This window comes from Geotrypetes seraphini, chromosome 7 (genome assembly GCF_902459505.1).
Source record: "Geotrypetes seraphini chromosome 7, aGeoSer1.1, whole genome shotgun sequence".
NCBI lineage: Eukaryota > Metazoa > Chordata > Amphibia > Gymnophiona > Dermophiidae > Geotrypetes > Geotrypetes seraphini.
The window spans coordinates 57,944,893-57,962,811 of record NC_047090.1 but is presented as its reverse complement, the minus strand read 5'-3'; the positions used below and the strand labels follow the sequence as shown (position 1 = coordinate 57,962,811).

Genomic DNA, 17,919 nt, shown 5'->3' with positions numbered 1-17,919 from the left:
CATTTGCTGCACGACATGGTGGTCCTTATTCGCACCGACAATCAGGTCGCCATGTATTATGTCAACAAGCAAGGGGGCACGGGCTCGGCCTCCCTCTGCCAGGAAGCTCTCAGAGTCTGGGATTGGGCGGTTCGCCACAACACCTTCCTCAAAGCTGTCTACATTCAGGGGAAGGACAATGTCTTGGCGGACAAGCTGAGTCGGCTTCTCCAGCCTCACGAATGGACCCTCCATTCCATGCCCCTTCATCAGATCTTTGCTCAGTGGGGAACGCCTCAGATAGACCTTTTGCGGCTCCCCACAACTTCAAACTGCCTCTTTTTTGCTCCAGGATCTACACTCCTCATCGTCTCGAGGCAGATGCCTTTCTACTGGATTGGGGGAATCGCTTCCTGTATGCGTTCCCCCCATTTCCTCTCATTCAAAAGACTCTGGTCAAGTTGAGATCGGACCATGCCACCATGATTCTGATTGCTCCTCGGTGGCCCAGACAACCTTGGTTCTCCCTTCTACTTCAACTCAGCAGCAGGGAGTCGGTCCTTCTTCCAGTGTTTCCTTCACTGCTTACTCAACATCAAGGTTCATTGCTTCATCCCAACCTGCAGTCTCTCCACCTGACAGCTTGGTTCCTCTCAACGTAACCCCTCACCAGTTTTCACAGGCGGTGAGGGAGGTCTTGGAGGCTTCCAGGAAGCCTGCTACTCGTCAATGCTACTCCCAGAAGTGGTCTAGATTTTCTTCTTGGTGTGTTTCCAATTCTAAGGAGCCTCAACGAGCCTCTCTTTCCTCTGTATTGGACTATCTTCTACACCTGTCTCAGTCTGGTCTCAAGTCGACATCTATACGAGTCTACCTGAGTGCTATTGCGGCTTTCCATCAGCCTCTACAAGGGAAACCTCTCTCTTCTCATCCTGTGGTTTCCAGATTTCTGAAAGGACTTTTTCATGTCAATCCTCCTCTCAAACCGCCTCCAGTGGTTTGGGATCTCAATGTTGTCCTTTCTCAGCTTATGAAACCTCCTTTTGAGCCTCTGAGCACTTGGAAAGTGGTTTTTCTGGTGACCCTCACATCTGCTCGCAGGGTCAGTGAGCTTCAGGCCTTAGTGGCGGACCCACCTTTCACAGTATTCCATCATGACAAGGTGGTCCTCCGCACTCATCCGAAATTCCTGCCTAAAGTGGTCTCTGAATTTCATCTCAACCAATCCATTATGCTTCCAGTGTTTTTTCCAAAGCCTCATTCTCATCCTGGAGAATCAGCTCTACACACTCTGGACTGTAAACGTGCTTTGGCTTTCTACTTGGATCGCACCAAACCACACAGAACTGCTCCTCAACTTTTCGTCTCCTTTGATCCAAACAAGTTGGGACGACCTGTATCGAAGCGCACCATCTCCAATTGGATGGCGGCTTGTATCTCTTTCTGTTATGCCCAGGCTGGATTATCCCTTCCCTGTAAGGTCACAGCCCATAGGGTCAGAGCAATGGCAGCATCTGTAGCCTTCCTCAGATCGACACCGATTGAGGAGATTTGTAAGGCTGCCACTTGGTCCTCGGTTCATACATTCACCTCTCATTATTGTCTGGATACTTTCTCCAGACGGGATGGACAGTTTGGCCAAACAGTGTTACAAAATTTGTTCTCTTAAAGTTGCCAACTCTCCCACCATCCCATTGGGGTTAGCTTGGAGGTCACCCACTAGTGAGAATACCTGCCTGCTTGTCCTGGGATAAAGCAATGTTACTTACCGTAACAGTTGTTATCCAGGGACAGCAGGCAGCTATTCTCACGTCCCACCTCCCCTGGGTTGGCTTCTCTGCTAGCTACCTGAACTGAGGAGACACGCCCGGAGCATCGGGCGGGAAGGCACTGGCGCATGCGCGGTGCGAGCATCTCAAAACTTCTGAGTTTCTTCAAGCAAGACATGCTTGCAAGATGTCCGTATCGGGGCTCTGTCGGATGACATCACCCACTAGTGAGAATAGCTGCCTGCTGTCCCTGGATAACAACTGTTACGGTAAGTAACATTGTTTTCTAGTTAGATTTTCTCCTGTTTATAGACTTCCCTGTAATCTTTGTTTCCTCACAGGCTTTAACATAAGAACATAAGCAGTGTCTCTGCCGGGTCAGACCAGAGGTCCATCCCGCCCAGCAGTCCGCCCCCGCGGCGGCCCAACAGGTCATGACCTGCCTTAATCACCAGAAGGGGCCCCCTTGCACCCTAGGTTTCTCATCGAAGTCCTATCTTCCCATCAATGTCCTAACCCTCTGGCCTTGCACCTGCACGACCTGGTGAGCTGTCTATACTTATGCAACACCCCAGCACCTCCCTCAGTACCCCACGATCCCCTTTTCCCTCAGGAATCTGTCCAATCCCTGTTTGAATCCCTGTACTGTACTCTGCCGGATCACGTCCTCCGGGAGCGTATTCCATTTGTCCACGACCCTTTGGGTGAAGAAAAACTTCCTTGCATTTGATTTGAACCTATCTCCCTTCAATTTCTCTGAGTGCCCCCTCGTACCTGTCATCCCTTTTAGTCTGAAAAACCTGTCCCTGTCCACCCTCTCTATGCCCCTAAGTATTTTGAAGGTCTCTATCATATCCCCCTGAGCCTCCTCTTTTCCAGAGAGAAGAGCCCCAGTTTATCCAGCCTCTCAGCATATGGGCAGTTTTCCAGCCCTCTTACCAGTTTCGTTGCCCTCCTTTGGACTCTCTCAAGAACTGCCATGTCCTTCTTGAGGTGCGGCGACCAATATTGAACGCAGTATTCCAGATGTGGGCGCACCATCGCTCGATATGATGACTTCCCGCGTCCTGGTTGATATGCCCCTCTTGATGATGCCCAGCATCCTGTTGGCTTTCTTCGAGGCTGCTGTACACTGTGCGGATGGTTTCATGGATGGATCCACTAGCACACCCAAGTCTCTCTCAAGTCCGGTGTCTTCCAGCAATCTCCCCCCCATTTTATACTCGAACAACGGGTTCTTTTTCCCTATGTGCATGACCTTGCATTTATCTACGTTAAAGCGCATTTGCCATTTGTTTGTCCAGTTCTCCAGCTTATCGAGGTCCCTTTGCAGTTCCTCACACTCCTCCCTGGTCCTAACTCTGGCGCAGAGCTTGGTATCGTCTGCAAATTTTATAACCTCACACTTTGCCTCCGTTTCCAGGTCATTGATAAATATGTTGAAGAGTAGCGGCCCCAGCACCGATCCCTGCGGCACACCGCTCGTGACTCCCCGCCAGTCAGAATATTGGCCCTTTACTCCGACCCTCTGTAGTCTACCTGACAGCCAGTGCTTGATCCATCTGTGTATATTCCCGCCCACCCCGTGGTTCCACAGCTTCCTAAGCAGCCTTTCATGTGGCACCTTGTCAAAGGCCTTTTGAAAATTGAGGTAAATGATGTCTATGGGTTCCCCTTTGTCCACCTGACTACTTATTCCCTCAAAGAAGTACAGAAGGTTTGTCAGGCACGACCTTCCCTTACAGAATCCGTGCTGGCTTGTCCGCAGTAGGCCATTTTTCTCGATGTGCTCGCAAATGCTGTCCTTGATCATTGCTTCCACCATCTTCCCTATAACTGAAGTCAGGCTCACCGGCATGTAGTTCCGGGGGTCACCTCTCGATCCCTTCTTAAAGATAGGTGTGACATTTGCCAGTTTCCAGTCCTCTGGTACCTCTCCAGTTTTCAAGGATAGGTTGCAAACATGCTGGATTGCGCCCGCTATTTCCTGACTTAGTTCCTTTAGAACCCTTGGGTGGATCCCGTCCGGTCCCGGTGATTTGCCGCTTTTCAGTCTGTCAATCTGCTTGAGGACATCCTCCCTACTTACCTCTATATGCCCCAATCTTCTTTTGGCCTGCTCCCCACTCATGAGCTCCTCTGAGTCCGGTATATTGGACGTGTCCTCGCTCGTGAAGACCGACGAGAAGAACGTGTTCAACCTCTCAGCTACCTCTTTATTCTCCTTAATCACTCCCTTCCTATCCCCATCGTCCAATGGCCCCACCTCCTCTCTCACTGGTTGCTTCCCCTTTACGTAACTGAAGAATGCCTTGAAGTTTTTCGCCTCCCTGGCCAGCCCCTCCTCGTATTCCCCTTTTGCTTTTCTAATCTCTCGGTGGCATTCCTTTTGGCATTTCCTGTGCTCCTGGTGATTTTCCTCCGTTGGATCCCTTTTCCATTTCCGGAAGGACATTTTCTTGTCACTGATTACCCTCTTTACTTCAGGTGTCATTCAAACCGGGTCTTTTGACCGCTTGTTCTTGCGGCCTTTCCTGAAACTGGGGATGTACAGTTTTTGCACTTCCTGCAGTGTGTCCCTGAGAAGGGTCCAGGCGCTCCCTACAGTCTCCATCCTAAAGCCGTTCCTGAGCTTCCTCCCCACCATTTTCCTCATAGCAACATAGTTCCCTTTCCTGAAGTTGAGCGCAGTCGTTGCGGTCCTCCCCACTATGGGTGACCCCCTTTCTAATGTGAATCTGATCACGTTGTGATCACTGTTGCCTAGTGTTCCTCCCACTTCTACCCCTCTTGCAGGCCCCCCTAATCCCTTAAGGATGAGGTCAAGAGTAGCATCCCCTCGCGTCGGTTCCTTGACTAGTTGCTCCATGAAGCAGTCCCTCACAGCTTCTACGAATCCTGCTTCCCTCGTGGAGTTGGAGTGTCCCGTACTCCATTCTATCCCCGGGTAGTTGAAGTCCCCCATCACTGTTACACTTCCAGTCCTGCATTCCTGTCTCAGTTCTGCTTCCAAGTCTTGTCCTATTGTTTCTGACGCACCAGGCGGGCGATAATACAGCCCCAGCTTTATGTCTGCACTCTTCTTTCCCGGCAATTTGACCCATAGCGATTCTAGCTCCTCTGCCTTTTGTTGCCGTATCGATCCCAATCGAGTAGATATAGTCCTTTATATACAGCGCTATGCCTCCCCCCTTCTTGTGGGTACTGTCCCTCCTGTAGAGCTTGTACCCTGGCAGCGCCACATCCCATTGATTTTCCTCTGTCCACCAGGTTTCTGTAATTCCTATTATATCCAGGTCCTCCCCCTTGGCCATGACTTCCAGTTCACCCATCTTAGCCATGAGGCTTCTTGCATTTGCGTATAAGCACTGTAGGTCCCGGTGTTTGTCCTCCACCTCTGCCTTTACCTGGGCCACCTTCCCTTGGGTCTCGGGCCGTTTTCCCGCTCCCGGTGCCTCTGCTGTGCCCTCCGCCTTTACCCTCGCAACTCTCTTCCTCCCCATGTCCCCTCCACCCCACCTCCCCGCTTTTCCCCGGGGTGTACCATCCCCCTCCTGTGCTATCGTCCCCTGGGCCTTGGTTTGTTCCCCCTTGCCTTGTGTCTCCCCTTTGCCCTGTGGCTCCACCTTATTGCCTTCTGTTTGCACCCTGGTGCCATCTTGTCCTCCTGAATTCCCTGTTTTCCCCTTCCCCTTAGACTTCTCCCAGCAAGTTGCTGTTACCTGGTGTTTCCCTCGCTGTCTGATCGCGAGTTCCATCGGACCCCCGTCCTCCTCCCTGCAGTCAGCCCATTCAGCATCTTTTCTTGATACTGCTGTCCGAAGCGTCATCAGGTCAGCTGTCGGCTTTCCCCCTCTCTGTAGTTTAAAGCCCTCTCGATCTCCTTCTTTACGTTGGCTGCTAGTATTCTTGTTCCCGCCGTGCTCAGGTGCAGGCCATCCCGCCTGTAGAGCTTGCTCTTTCCCCAGAAGGATGACCAGTTCCTCACAAAGTGGAAGCCCTCCTCCTTGCATCACCTCCTCAGCCACGCATTCACCTCCTGGAGCTCGGCCTGCCTCCTTGCATCTGCCCTCGGGACCGGCAGGATCTCCGAGAATGCTATCCTCTGTGACCTCCGTTTCAGCTCCTTCCCAGGACCCTGAACTGGTCTGTTAGCGCAGGCATGCTGAAATTCCTCCGGCTCACATCATTTGTTCCGACGTGGACAATTACTGCTGTCTCCTCTGTTTCGGCTCCGTCCAAGATCCTCTCGATTCTGTTGGCAATGTCCTTTGTCCTGGCCCCAGGGAGACATGTCACCAGCCGGTCCTCTCGACCTCCGGCTACGTGACTGTCCACCTCCCTCAGGATCGAATCTCCCACAACAATTGCAGTCTTTCCCTTCCTTAAGAGCCTCCTCTGCCTCAGGTCCGTGTCCATGGTGAATCTGGGTGCTCCTCCCTCGGGGTCCTTGGCCTCCTCTGCCCTCCTGGCCTCTCCACTGGCCTCTCTACTAGGTCCATCCTCCGGTGGGTCCTGGCTCTCGTCTGATGACACCTGTCTGAATTGCTGCTGGTTCTGCTCCTCGACCCTCCTGTAGCTCTCCTCGATGAATCTCTCAAGGTCCCTCACCTGATCTTCAATGGAGCTGTTTCTGTCTGGATCCTCAGACGCCTGGCATGGCTCCTCTGAAGCGTGCAGCCCCTCCAGGTCCTGAACCCTGGCCTGCAATCTCGCGACCTCATACTTCAGGCCTTCCAGCTCCCAGCACCGACCGCATATGTACTCCCGCCTTCCCGAGGGGAGGTAGTCGTACATATGGCACCCCATGCAGTATACTGGAAAGCTCTGGTGTATTCCGGCTGCCTCCATTTCCATCTTATCCGCTCCGCTCTCCGGTCTCCCTCAGCTCTCTGCTCTGCTCCTTTGGTCCGTCTATTTGCTCTCCGCTCTCTCGTCTGCCTGTTCTGCTCTCTCCTCTCTACTCTCTCCTCTGGCTCTCACCACTCTGGTCTCCTCTGATCTGTTGGTGTCCTCACTCCCTCGCTCTCCCTCCGCCTGCTGCTGCTGTGTCCTCTCTCCCTCTGCCTGGTACTGCTGTGTCCCCTCTCCCACTCTCACTCTCCGCCTGCTGCTGCTGTGTCCTCTCTCCCTCTGCCTGATGCTGCTGTGTCCCCTCTCCCACTCTCACTCTCCGCCTGCTGCTGCTGTGTCCTCTCTCCCTCTGCCTGCTGCTGCTGTGACCTCTCACCCACACTCACTCTCTGCCTCTGGTTGTGTGCTGACCTTGGTGTAGTGCCCTGGCCCTTCTCAAGGCCCTTCGCAAAGGCGGTCTCGCTAAGGCGAGCGCCTTTGCCGCGCGCCGAACGGCCGTGCGCCGTTGGCTCCGCCCCTTTTAAGGCGGAGCTCCGAGGTCCGACGTCGGAGGGGTGGGCGGAGCTACCTCTCGCCGCTACCCCTAGCTCTGCACTCTCCCTGTGCCCTCCTGGCTCTCCTCCTCTCCTAACCCCTGTCTTCCAAGTCTCTCTCTTGCCTCTCTCCCTCTGTGGCTGCTTCTAAACTTTCTGCCTGTTCTCCTTCAACACCTATATCCTCCTCACTGTTATTAGAATTTGAATCCCAAATATTCCCATCCCGTTTGTTTGGATTCCAATGATTCGGCAGATGATAAATTAAGATTTTAACTTTTCTGTAACTCACTTTCTACCTCCGTTTCTTGTATTTATATCGTGCATATCGCATAGCTGACTTTTCTGTTACAATTTGATAGGTTTCTACCTTATCCATTAACAACTTATTCTGACATTGTAGCATTGTAATGGCATGCTGTTGATTATACCTTTTCTTTTCCAGCTCTTCTAATTTCAATTGTAATTCCTGTTTAGCTTCATGCAATTTCTTCCAGTCTGACAAAATCATCCTTCCTTGTCTAGAAATTCCTTCTTGCTCTTCTCCTTTTGAGATTTTCACCTTTTGTAAGGAGGCACATAATTCATGTGGATCCCCCCTTCCAAAAGTACAGGATTCACTTAATCCTGCTTCTACAGACCACTCAGTGGCCATTAATTTACCTATACTGTCATTCCCATGTGGAATGGAGGGATTGGGAGCCTGCTCCTCCACCCCTTGTTTCCTAGTCAGATTTTCTGACCACATTGATCAACCCCACTTCTGGTACCAATTTGTTCCGCCACTTATTTCTGTCAAATGGGATGATCAGTGACACTCAGAAAAGCACACAGACAATATAAAGCATAAACAATAACACTTTATTATACATATATAAGAATTAAATATAAAATAGCATCACCTTGACCCCATATAACAACCATCTTCACCATTGGGAATCTGTGCAATAGATAGATGGGTGGACCAAAGGACTGTCCCTTTAGACATCGTGGCTTCTCCCTACAGACATCATGGATTCTGTCTGTCAGGGTCAGAATCCCGGTTTTATATAAGAGGCAAACTGCGGAGTTCATAGTAAAAGCATAAACAGCTGGTCCTGAATACAGCTGGTCCTGCTCCTTTGTTCTCTGTTTTGACAACACCTAGGCCAAGGAGGTGTGGCAGAGACCGGACCATATGGCTTTATTGTCCTTTTGATGTTATTGTGGAGGTGTTTGCAGAGATTGTTTTCCCATGAGACTGGTTTCACTGTCCCTTTGGAGATCAAGGAGGTCAGGATGTTAGATACTTGTCACTGTCCCTTTGATGCTGTTTGGGCAACTCCTAGGTCAAAAAGGTCAAGTTAGCAGATACTTTTCACTGTCCCCTTCCTTTTGATGTTGTTTCCCATCTGTCTTTACTGATGTTATTTGAGCAGCTTGCCTGCAAAGGAAGTCAGGCTCTAAACTTTACTGCCCTTTTGAGATCAAGGTAACGCTCATGATACGGAGGTCCGATAAGCAGACTTGAGGAGACATGTCACGTATTATGCTGATTACCCCCTGGGTATAACAAGGATATACACCTATCGCATCTCATTTTCATCACAAACACATTAGCGAGACTATACACAATACATTACAAAGTTGAGCTTGGGTTTGATAAAATAAACAGCATAATTTTGACTCTGTATTACATTTATTGAACCATACTTAAGAATATGGGTGTTGCATCCGTGACAACGGTGCTTTACACCATTGAGCTACCAGTCTTTTGCCTCAACTGACTGTGATATGATAGCTAAGTAGAGTATACTTTAGCACATCACTAAGGTATGCTATGACAGGGGAACCAGAGACACAGGTGTAGGTCAGTGAGTAAAAGCACTATATTGATCATCTGTAGGTTGTGAGTTCAACTCCCGGCTTGTCTTTTACTTGTGGCATATCTACCTTCCAGGTGCACCTTGATGATGTCACAATGAGGTCAGCATTGTGCTGCTTGCTACTTCCTCTTCCTGTGAACTAGAAGCCTCATTCAGGTCTAATCTGTGTTTTGATTCTGTTTCTAAGTTGGGCCAGTGTAAGTTATGGGATTTACCTTTGTTCTGAAGAATGAGCTGATTGTTGCAATGTTTTAAGACGAGGAGAGTGTTCTTTCGAGCAAGATATCACTTCTAAACTATCCTCTCTGAAATAATGTCTCTGGGAAATCGAGAGAAAGCTTATTGGATGACTTAGGGAGCCTTTCCTGCCAGTCTTTGTGGAACTTAAACGAAGTTTATATGGTGTTCAAAGTCCTATCCTTTCCACTTCTAATAGGAGGTGAGTATGACATTTCTGCACAGCTTTCTGTGTAGCATACATCTACCGGTTCCCACCTTCCATACTGATAATGTAAGTTCAACACCCACTCGGTACGTTTCATCTTCTAGTTCTCCTTTGAAACATAACATATTTTTTTCCCTTGTATTAATGGTAAACTGTACAATTCTGATATCCTAGAGGAAAAAGATACAACACAGCAGTGTTCTCTGTCTGCCATTCCCTACCTCACTGATATTGCTAGATCAACTAATATATAGTTTACAAAATGGTATACTGTGTTTTGGTTATCTTTTTCATCATCCTATACTTACAATGCTGAATGAGTGATAATAAAGAGTATAAATAAAGTATAATCTAAAAAAAACCAAAAACCGTACCCACGTCTATCATGGGACCATTGGAGACGTCTTAATGACGTTTCAGAAACCTGCGTCTATCTTGCGCGAAGAGGTTGTAGGGACGTCTACCGCATGCCTATGTACTGTTTGATTGACACTTGTGTTTGCCGGACGTCTAAAGCACGCCTATGTTAGACGTACTAATAGAGAATTTACCCCTATTTGTCTATCCAGAATGACACACCAATCTACTAGAAAATATATTAGCAAGGTAAGAATGTAATCTCTTTATATGGTGCTTGTAGCTTGGAGTGCAATTGTTTGCCTATTTGTAGAATGCATTCAGTTGTGCATAACTTAAGTAATAGGTACATAATTAACGATATCTATCAGTAATTGGCTTTAATAAGAACTAACTGGCATTAATTTGCATTTCCACATGAAACTGCTTTGTGTCTCTGTTCTATAAGTTAGTGTCAAAATCCTACAGCACATGAATTCAAAGTGAGTGTATGCATGGGTGGATCATGGGTTTGACTAGCAGTTGCGTGCATTGATAATAGAATCATGTGTCCAAACGCTACTATTCAGTCATGCCTTCTGTCATCATAACTTAAGTGCATGCTCCTAAATGTTGGTATATAAAGGCAGACTTAAGCGCTAGTATTCTGTAACAAAATCTGACTGCAAATGCCGTTATTTAATTTAGGTTTTGTGTGCAACACTTTGGCTCCTAAGTTATGACACCTTATACTAAATTGACTCTTTTATATGTTTTTAGGCAGAACGTTACAATACCCTGATTAAAGAGCTTCAAGAAAGCAGGATCCAGTTGCAGCTTTTTAAGCTTTTTCACAATGAAAAAAAAATAAGTGCTGTAAACATAACCTTGAATGAAAAGAATGAAGATGTGACAAGAAGAAAAGACACTCTTTTTGCAGCTGAAAAATCATTAAAAGCAAAGAAAAAGGAGCTTGGAAAACTAAGCAGAGAACTACTACAAATTGAAAAAGAAGTAAAGTAAGAATTTTTTTTTCAACAATGATAATGGAAACAAATATTCCTGAGCATTTTCTTCATAAAAATGTCATTGCAGTAATTACAATTTGAATACTGGGGGAGCAATTTGGCAGTAAAAGCTCATAGCAAAAATGAGAATTAGAGAATGACACGGGGAAAAAATCTGTCCCCGTCACCGCCCCGTCACCGGCCCACCATCCTCTGCACCGCCCCGTCACCGCCGTTCCCTTCACCGCCCCGTCACCGTCACCGCCATCCCTTTCACCACCCCGTCACCACCACTGCCATCCCATTCACCGCCCCGTCACCGTCCCCGCTGCATCCATATAAGCCTTAGTACTGTAATATTTAGCTTATTCCTTTCTTATAAATCAAAGTTCCTGCTGCTGAACTAGAGAAAGAGATGTTCAGCTGGCAGGGCTTTGTTTATAAATTTTTATCAACACAACTAAAGCAAAAAATAAATAGAATTTTTTTTCTACCTTTGTTGTCTGGTTTCTGCTTTCCACATCTTCTCATTCAATTCCTTCCATCCACTGTGTGTCTTCTCTCTGCGTCTTCCATTTGCTGTTACTGTGCCTCTCCCTTCACTCCCCCCCCCAATTGGTCTAGCACCCATCTTCTTCCCTCCGCTCCCCCATAGTCTGGCATCTGTCTTCTTCCCATTCTGTCTTCCACATTTCCCTTCAGGGTCTGTTCCTCTCCACCCTCCTTCAATGTCTGTCCTATTCCTTTCCACCACCACCCTTCCCTCCCTCCTTTACCATCTGTTCCTTTCTACCACCCTTCAGCTCCTCTCGCGTGGCCTATCTATCTACCTTCCTCCCTCTTATTTTCATGGCACGTTACAATGTAATTTGTGCAAGCCACTGGAGCCTGCGAGCTTGGTCCCTGTCCCATCCCCACAAACCATCTCGCTTCTGTGCTCCTATTTTCCCCATTTCTAATATCTCCCCTATGTATCTGCCATTGCCCCCCCCCCCTGTGTCCATATACCATCCCCATGGCATGTCCCCTTTATGTCTGTCCCTATGCCCCATGCACATAATTTCCCCTCTTTCTGTTACCTTCCTGTGTCCAGATTTCCCCTATCTTCCTCTTCCATACCAGTGTGTCTCTTCTTTTCAACCCCATCTAGCTTTTTTCCCTCTTTCTTCCCCCCCCCCCTGCTTCTAGCATCTGGCTCACCTGCCTGTCCTTCCCTTTCTTTCCTGCTGTGGATTTTTCTTCCGTTTTCATCCCCTTGGCCCAGAATCCTTTTCCCTTTCACTCCCTCCTTCAAGTTTCAAGTTTCAAGTTTATTAGCATTTTTTGAATCGCCTATCAAAATATCTAGGCGATGTACACTCTAAAAGCCACAGATAGTGGTTTCACATATATTTTTGACATAATACAGACAATTTAAAACAATTTTAGAGAACAACCATTACAATACATTTGGGGTTAAGGAATGATATAAGTAGGCAGGGAAGAAGGGGAAAGTTACATCATTTTTATATATTGATATTTACATAAAGGGAAAACACAATGGGAACAAGGGGAATTAGAAAGTACAATATTTGTATTAAGAAGTATAAAAATTATGCGTGTTATAATATGTGTTCAAATGCATCTTGAAATAAGAAAGTTTTTAAAAATCTTTTAAATGTATGTAAATCTTTTTCTATTTTTATGTAGTTAGGTAATGAGTTCCATAATGTTGGAGCCATAACGGAGAATATTTCATTTCTTCTTATGCCAATGATTTTTAAGGAGGGGATAGATAATAAATTTGAAGTAGATGAACGTAACGAACGTAACGTAACGAGCCGGGAACACTAGCGATCGCACGGTCCCCGCAGCCACTACCTGCCTGCCCAATCGATCCTAGTGTTTAGCCAGCTCTCTCCCTTCTCCTCACCTTAGTTTATAGGTTTTCTTTTTCGGCGACCCGCACGCTATCAGAGAGCCGCGCACGCGCGGCTGCTCAGTGTTCAATCTTCTGCTCTGCTGCAACTTCCTGTTTCCGGTTGCGTCAGAGCAGAAGATTGAACACTGAGCAGCCGCACGTGCGCGGCTCTCTGATAGCATGCGGGTCGCCGAAAAAGAAAATCTACAAACTAAGGTGAGGAGAAGGGAGAGAGCTGGCTAAACACTAGAATCGATTGGGCAGGCGGGTGTGAGCTGCGGGGACCGCGCGATCCTTCATGCCTCACTGCGGGGACAAGACCATTCACCGCCCCGCGGGCGGTGAATGGCCTTGTCCCCGTCGCCGCAGCGACTGCTAGTTTTATTCCCTGTTTTCGGCGGGTGACCCGCGGCTAAAATGCGGTGGCCGCGGGTAAACCGCCACCGTGTCATTCTCTAATGAGAATGTCAGAATGGTCAGCATGACATTTCAGAAGTGGTGTATACTCCAAATAAGCTTTGTATATCATGCATCTTTTCTAAGAAAATAAAAAAAAGCAACTAGGGGTTTATTCAAATAATTTGCTTAAGTGAAATTTTTTTTTTTTTACATTTTATAGTGAATAACATTTTATGACTGGAATAGAGAATGACACGGTGACGGTTTACCCGCGGCCACCGCATTTAAGCTGCGGGTCACCGCCGAAAACGGGGAAGAAAACTAGCAGTCGCTGCGGTGACGGGGACAAGGCCATTCACCGACCGCGGAAACGGTGAACAGGTTTGTCCCCGCGGGCCAATGTACCCCCTTCTAGGAACCGCTATTTACCTGTGTTTCACCGTGCTCCTCATTTGTCAGATCAACCCTTCCTGCCAATCGCAGCAGAAGGGTACCCAACCCCTCCTGCCGGTCCTCCCAATGGCCTCCCCTAAGATCGCCGGCAGGAGGGTACCCAACCCCTCCTGCTGGACCCCCCCCCAACGAACCCTCCCACCCCGGAACCCCCTTAGTCTTACTTTCCAAGTTGGACCGGACAGCTCCTCGCTCGTCTGGCCAGCAGGCCTGCCTCCGTCCAAATGAGGCGGGCCCGCCCCTCCCCTCCCCTGCCTAACCCACAGGATCCTAGGGCCTGATTGGCCCAAGCACCTAAGGCCCCTCCTATAGCGGGAGTGGCTTTAGGTGCCTAGACCAATCAGGCCCTAGGATCCTGTGGGTTGGGCAGGGTAGGGGCGGGCCCGCCTCATTTGGACGGAGGCAAGCCTGCTGGCCATACGTGTGAGGAGCCGTCCGGTCCAACTTGGAAAGTAAGACTAAGGGGGTTCCGGGGTGGGAGGGTTCGTTGGGGGGGGGGTCCAGCAGGAGGGGTTGGGTACCCTCCTGCCGGCGATCTTAGGGGAGGCCATTGGGAGGACCGGCAGGAGGGGTTGGGTACCCTTCTGCTGCGATTGTCGGGAGGGCCGTTGGGGGGGTCTACAGGAGGGGTTGGGTGCCCTCCTGCCGTGATCGCTGGGGGAGGGGAGACTTGCAGCCGTAGCCGCGGTCACTATGCTAATCACGGCAGGGAGATCTTTGCCGCGATTAGGTACAGCGGCCGCGTCTAATTACCATATAGGCTAACATTGTAAGCATTTAAAGTACATGTCGTGTTTGTTTTTGCATTGCTAGCCCCAGGGGTGGTGGAAGATTAGTGATTGAAAAACTGTATGAAAAATAACTATTTTAAATTTAGTGATCAAAATGTGTCAGTTTTGAGAATTTATATTAATTAATTTTTTCTCTGCGTGTTTTGTTTTTGTATAGTTATTAACTAATATTTAACTAAGTTTTAAAGTTTTAAAGAATGTTTCCTTTATACGTAAATAAAGAAAAGTGAATGGGATTGCAGTGGCGGTGACGGGGCGGTGAATGGGGTGGCAGTGGCGGTGACGGGGCGGTGAAGAGGATGGTGAGACGGGGACGGGGCAGTGACGGGGATGGTGAGACGGGGACGGGGCGGTGACGGGGATGGTGAGACGGGGACGGGGCGGTGACGGGGACCAATTTTTTCACTGTGTCATTCTCTAGACTGGAATTTTTGCTTCTTAAGAGCAAGAAGCTATAGCTTACAATATTCTAGAAATTAAAGTTGTGTAGTACTTTTTTCTGAACTGAAACTTGGTGTTATGTACTGAAGCCAGGATTCTCAATAACCCATGTTAAAAAGCGACAGTCTGCTAACGCAGCCATTTTAATACCGAATCTAAAAAAACCGAGATATTCTTTAAAAAATCGTGTATGCAAATGAGGTCGGCGGACAGCAGCAAAGATTTGCTAAATTTGCATGTGCTGGTGATAGTGATGGGCACATGCACAGAAAAAATGCTGTCAACACTGTGAACCCCCTCCCAAAAAAGAAATACAAGAACAGTGGGAGAGATGCCCACACTCTTCTGCTGCCCTAAAATCCCAGCTGTAACCCCCCCTGCAGCAGGAGAGATGCCCACTCTCTCCAGTAGTAAAAATCCCAATGCGACCACCCCACCGTGACCTGACAGCCTCCCTGCAGCAGGAGAGATGCCCACTCCTGCTGCACTAAAAACCCGAAACGACCACTCTGATGTGACCTGACCATCCCCCTCCAGTGGGATAGATGCCCACTCTCCCCTGCTTTCAAGTGACCCCCCTCCCCATCTCCTCTGTCCTCTTCTCCCTTATCTCAACATAAATGAGTTGGAGGGACGTGGACATCCTCCCCCCAGCTGCTGTATCATCTAAAATGGACCTTCCTCTCCCCAGTTCAGCTTGGGTTGCAATGGGAAGGGGTCTGAGGCTCTGATTGGCCCAAGTTGTTTAAGTTGTTTATACAGCCTAGGCCAATCAGAGCTTCAGGCCCCTCCCCAGACGCATCGGGAAGGGTCCCAAGGCTCTGATTGGCCCGGATGCCTAAGGCCCCTCCTATGGGGTGTCCAAGTCAATTGGAGCCTCAGGTCCCTCCCTGTTGCATCCCAAGAAGCACAAGGAAGGGGAAGGCCCATTTTAGATGACGCAGCAGCAGGGAGGAGGGTGTCCACGTCCCTCTGGCTCATCTATGTTGAGGTAAGGGGGAGGGGGCAGTGGAGACAGGGGGCACTTGAAAGCGGGGTAGAGTGGGCATCTCTCCCGCTGCAGGAGGGCGGACAGGTCGTGGCGGGGTGGTCTTGGGATTTGTATTGCAGCAGGAGAGAGTGGGCATCTCTGCTGCTGCGGGGGGGGGGGGGGGGGGGGGTGTCGGGTCGCAGCAGGGTGGTTGTGTCGGGATTTTTAGTGCAGCAGGAGACACCGCACCTGGCTGGAACATCTTCATGCCTGTAAAGACAGTAACCGAGGCAGAAAGGAGCAGGCTACTCCAAACAACTTGTTTTCCACTGATACACCTTCTATTATGTTGCAGTATCCACCCTGGCTGTTTTGTCTTTCTTGAATGGAGGCACCTAACACTTTTCTGAACAGATGGCTGGAAGCAGTGCTGGCTCAAGTCTTTCAGAATCCAAGTTAGAAATTCAGAATTCACTCATTTCTTGGTTCAAGCAATAACTTTATAATCATATCATGTTACACTAGGACTAAGTGGCATGCGATGGAGAAACAAACTGGAGAAAATATTTTTTCACTTGACTTGCAATTAAACTTGGGAATTTGTTGCCAGAGAATGTGATAAAAGCAGTTAGCTTATCAGGGTTAAAAAAGATTTGGATAATTTCCTAAAACAGAAGTCCATAAGCCATTATTAAGGTGGATTTTGGGAAATCCACTGCTTATTCCTAGGATAAGCAGCATAAAATCTGTTTTTCTTCTTGGGATCTGCCAGGTACTTGTACTTGGCCACCCATCTATAGGGAAAGAAGATTATTGAGGTAAGAACCTAATCTTGCTTTCCAATGCTTATCTAGGTGTGTCGCATCACCTTAAGAACATAAGAACATAAGAAGTTGCCTCCGCTGAGGCAGACCAGAGGTCCATCTCGCCCAGCGGTCCGCTCCCGCGGCGGCCCATCAGGCCCATTGCCTGAGCAATGGTCCCAGACTATCCCTATAACCTACCGCTACTCTTATCTGTACCCTTCAATTCCTTTATCCTCTAGGAACCTATCCAAACCTTCTTTGAAGCCTTGTAACGTGCTCCGGCCTATCACAGCCTCCGGAAGCACGTTCCATGTGTCCACCACCCTCTGGGTGAAAAAGAACTTTCTGGCATTTGTTTTAAACCTGTCTCCTTTTAATTTTTCCGAGTGCCCCCTTGTACTTGTGGTTCCCCGTAATCTGAAAAATCTGTCCCTGTCTACTTTTTCTATACCCTTCAGGATCTTGAAGGTTTCTATCATGTCTCCTCTAAGTCTCCGCTTTTCCAGGGAGAACAGCCCCAGCTTTTTCAATCTGTCAGTATATGAGAGGTTTTCCATACCTCTTATCAGTTTAGTTGCTCTTCTCTGGACTCCCTCAAGTACCGCCATGTCCTTTTTGAGGTACGGCGACCAATATTGGACACAGTACTCCAGATGCGGTCGCACCATTGCACGATACAGTGGCAGGATGACCTCCTTTGTCCTGGTCGTGATACCCTTCTTAATGATACCCAACATTTTGTTTGCTTTTCTTGAGGCTGTGGCGCACTGTGCCGACGCCTTTAAAGACGTGTCCACCATCACTCCCAGGTCTCTTTCAAGGTTACTTACCCCTAGCAGTGATCCTCCCATTTTGTAGCTGAACATCGGGTTCTTTTTCCCTACATGCATGACCTTGCATTTCCCTACATTAAAGTTCATTTGCCATTTTTTGGCCCATTCTTCTAGCGTCGTTAGGTCCCTTTGCAGATCTTCGCAGTCTTCCATGGTTTCAACCCTGCGGTAGAGTTTGGTGTCATCCGCAAATTTAATAACTTCGCAATTTGTTCCCGCCTCCAGGTCATTAATAAATATATTGAACAGGAGCGGTCCCAGCACCGACCCCTGCGGAACTCCGCTCGTGACCCCATGCCAGTCTGAGTAATGGCCCTTCACTCCAACCCTCTGTTTTCTGTCTGCCAGCCAGTTTTTGATCCATCGGTGGACCTCCCCTTGCACCCCGTGTCTCCACAGCTTTTTAAGCAGTCTTTCGTGCGGTACCTTGTCAAAGGCTTTTTGAAAGTCAAGGTAAATGATGTCAATGGATTCCCCTTTATCCACCTGTCTGATTACCCCCTCAAAGAAGTACAATAAGTTTGTGAGGCATGACCTA

General features: G+C 48.5%; 1 protein-coding gene across 3 annotated transcripts in view; it reads left to right on the top strand.

Moving 5' to 3' along the window:
• The window catches only part of SMC1B (structural maintenance of chromosomes 1B), an 896,774-nt gene that overhangs the window by 158,292 nt on the left and 720,563 nt on the right, over positions 1-17,919 (top strand). For all 3 annotated transcript variants that reach the window (XM_033952101.1, XM_033952100.1, XM_033952102.1), the window contains exon 5: positions 10,562-10,800. In XM_033952101.1, coding sequence (XP_033807992.1) covers positions 10,562-10,800 — 239 coding nt within the window. The remainder of the gene's footprint in view (positions 1-10,561; positions 10,801-17,919) is intronic.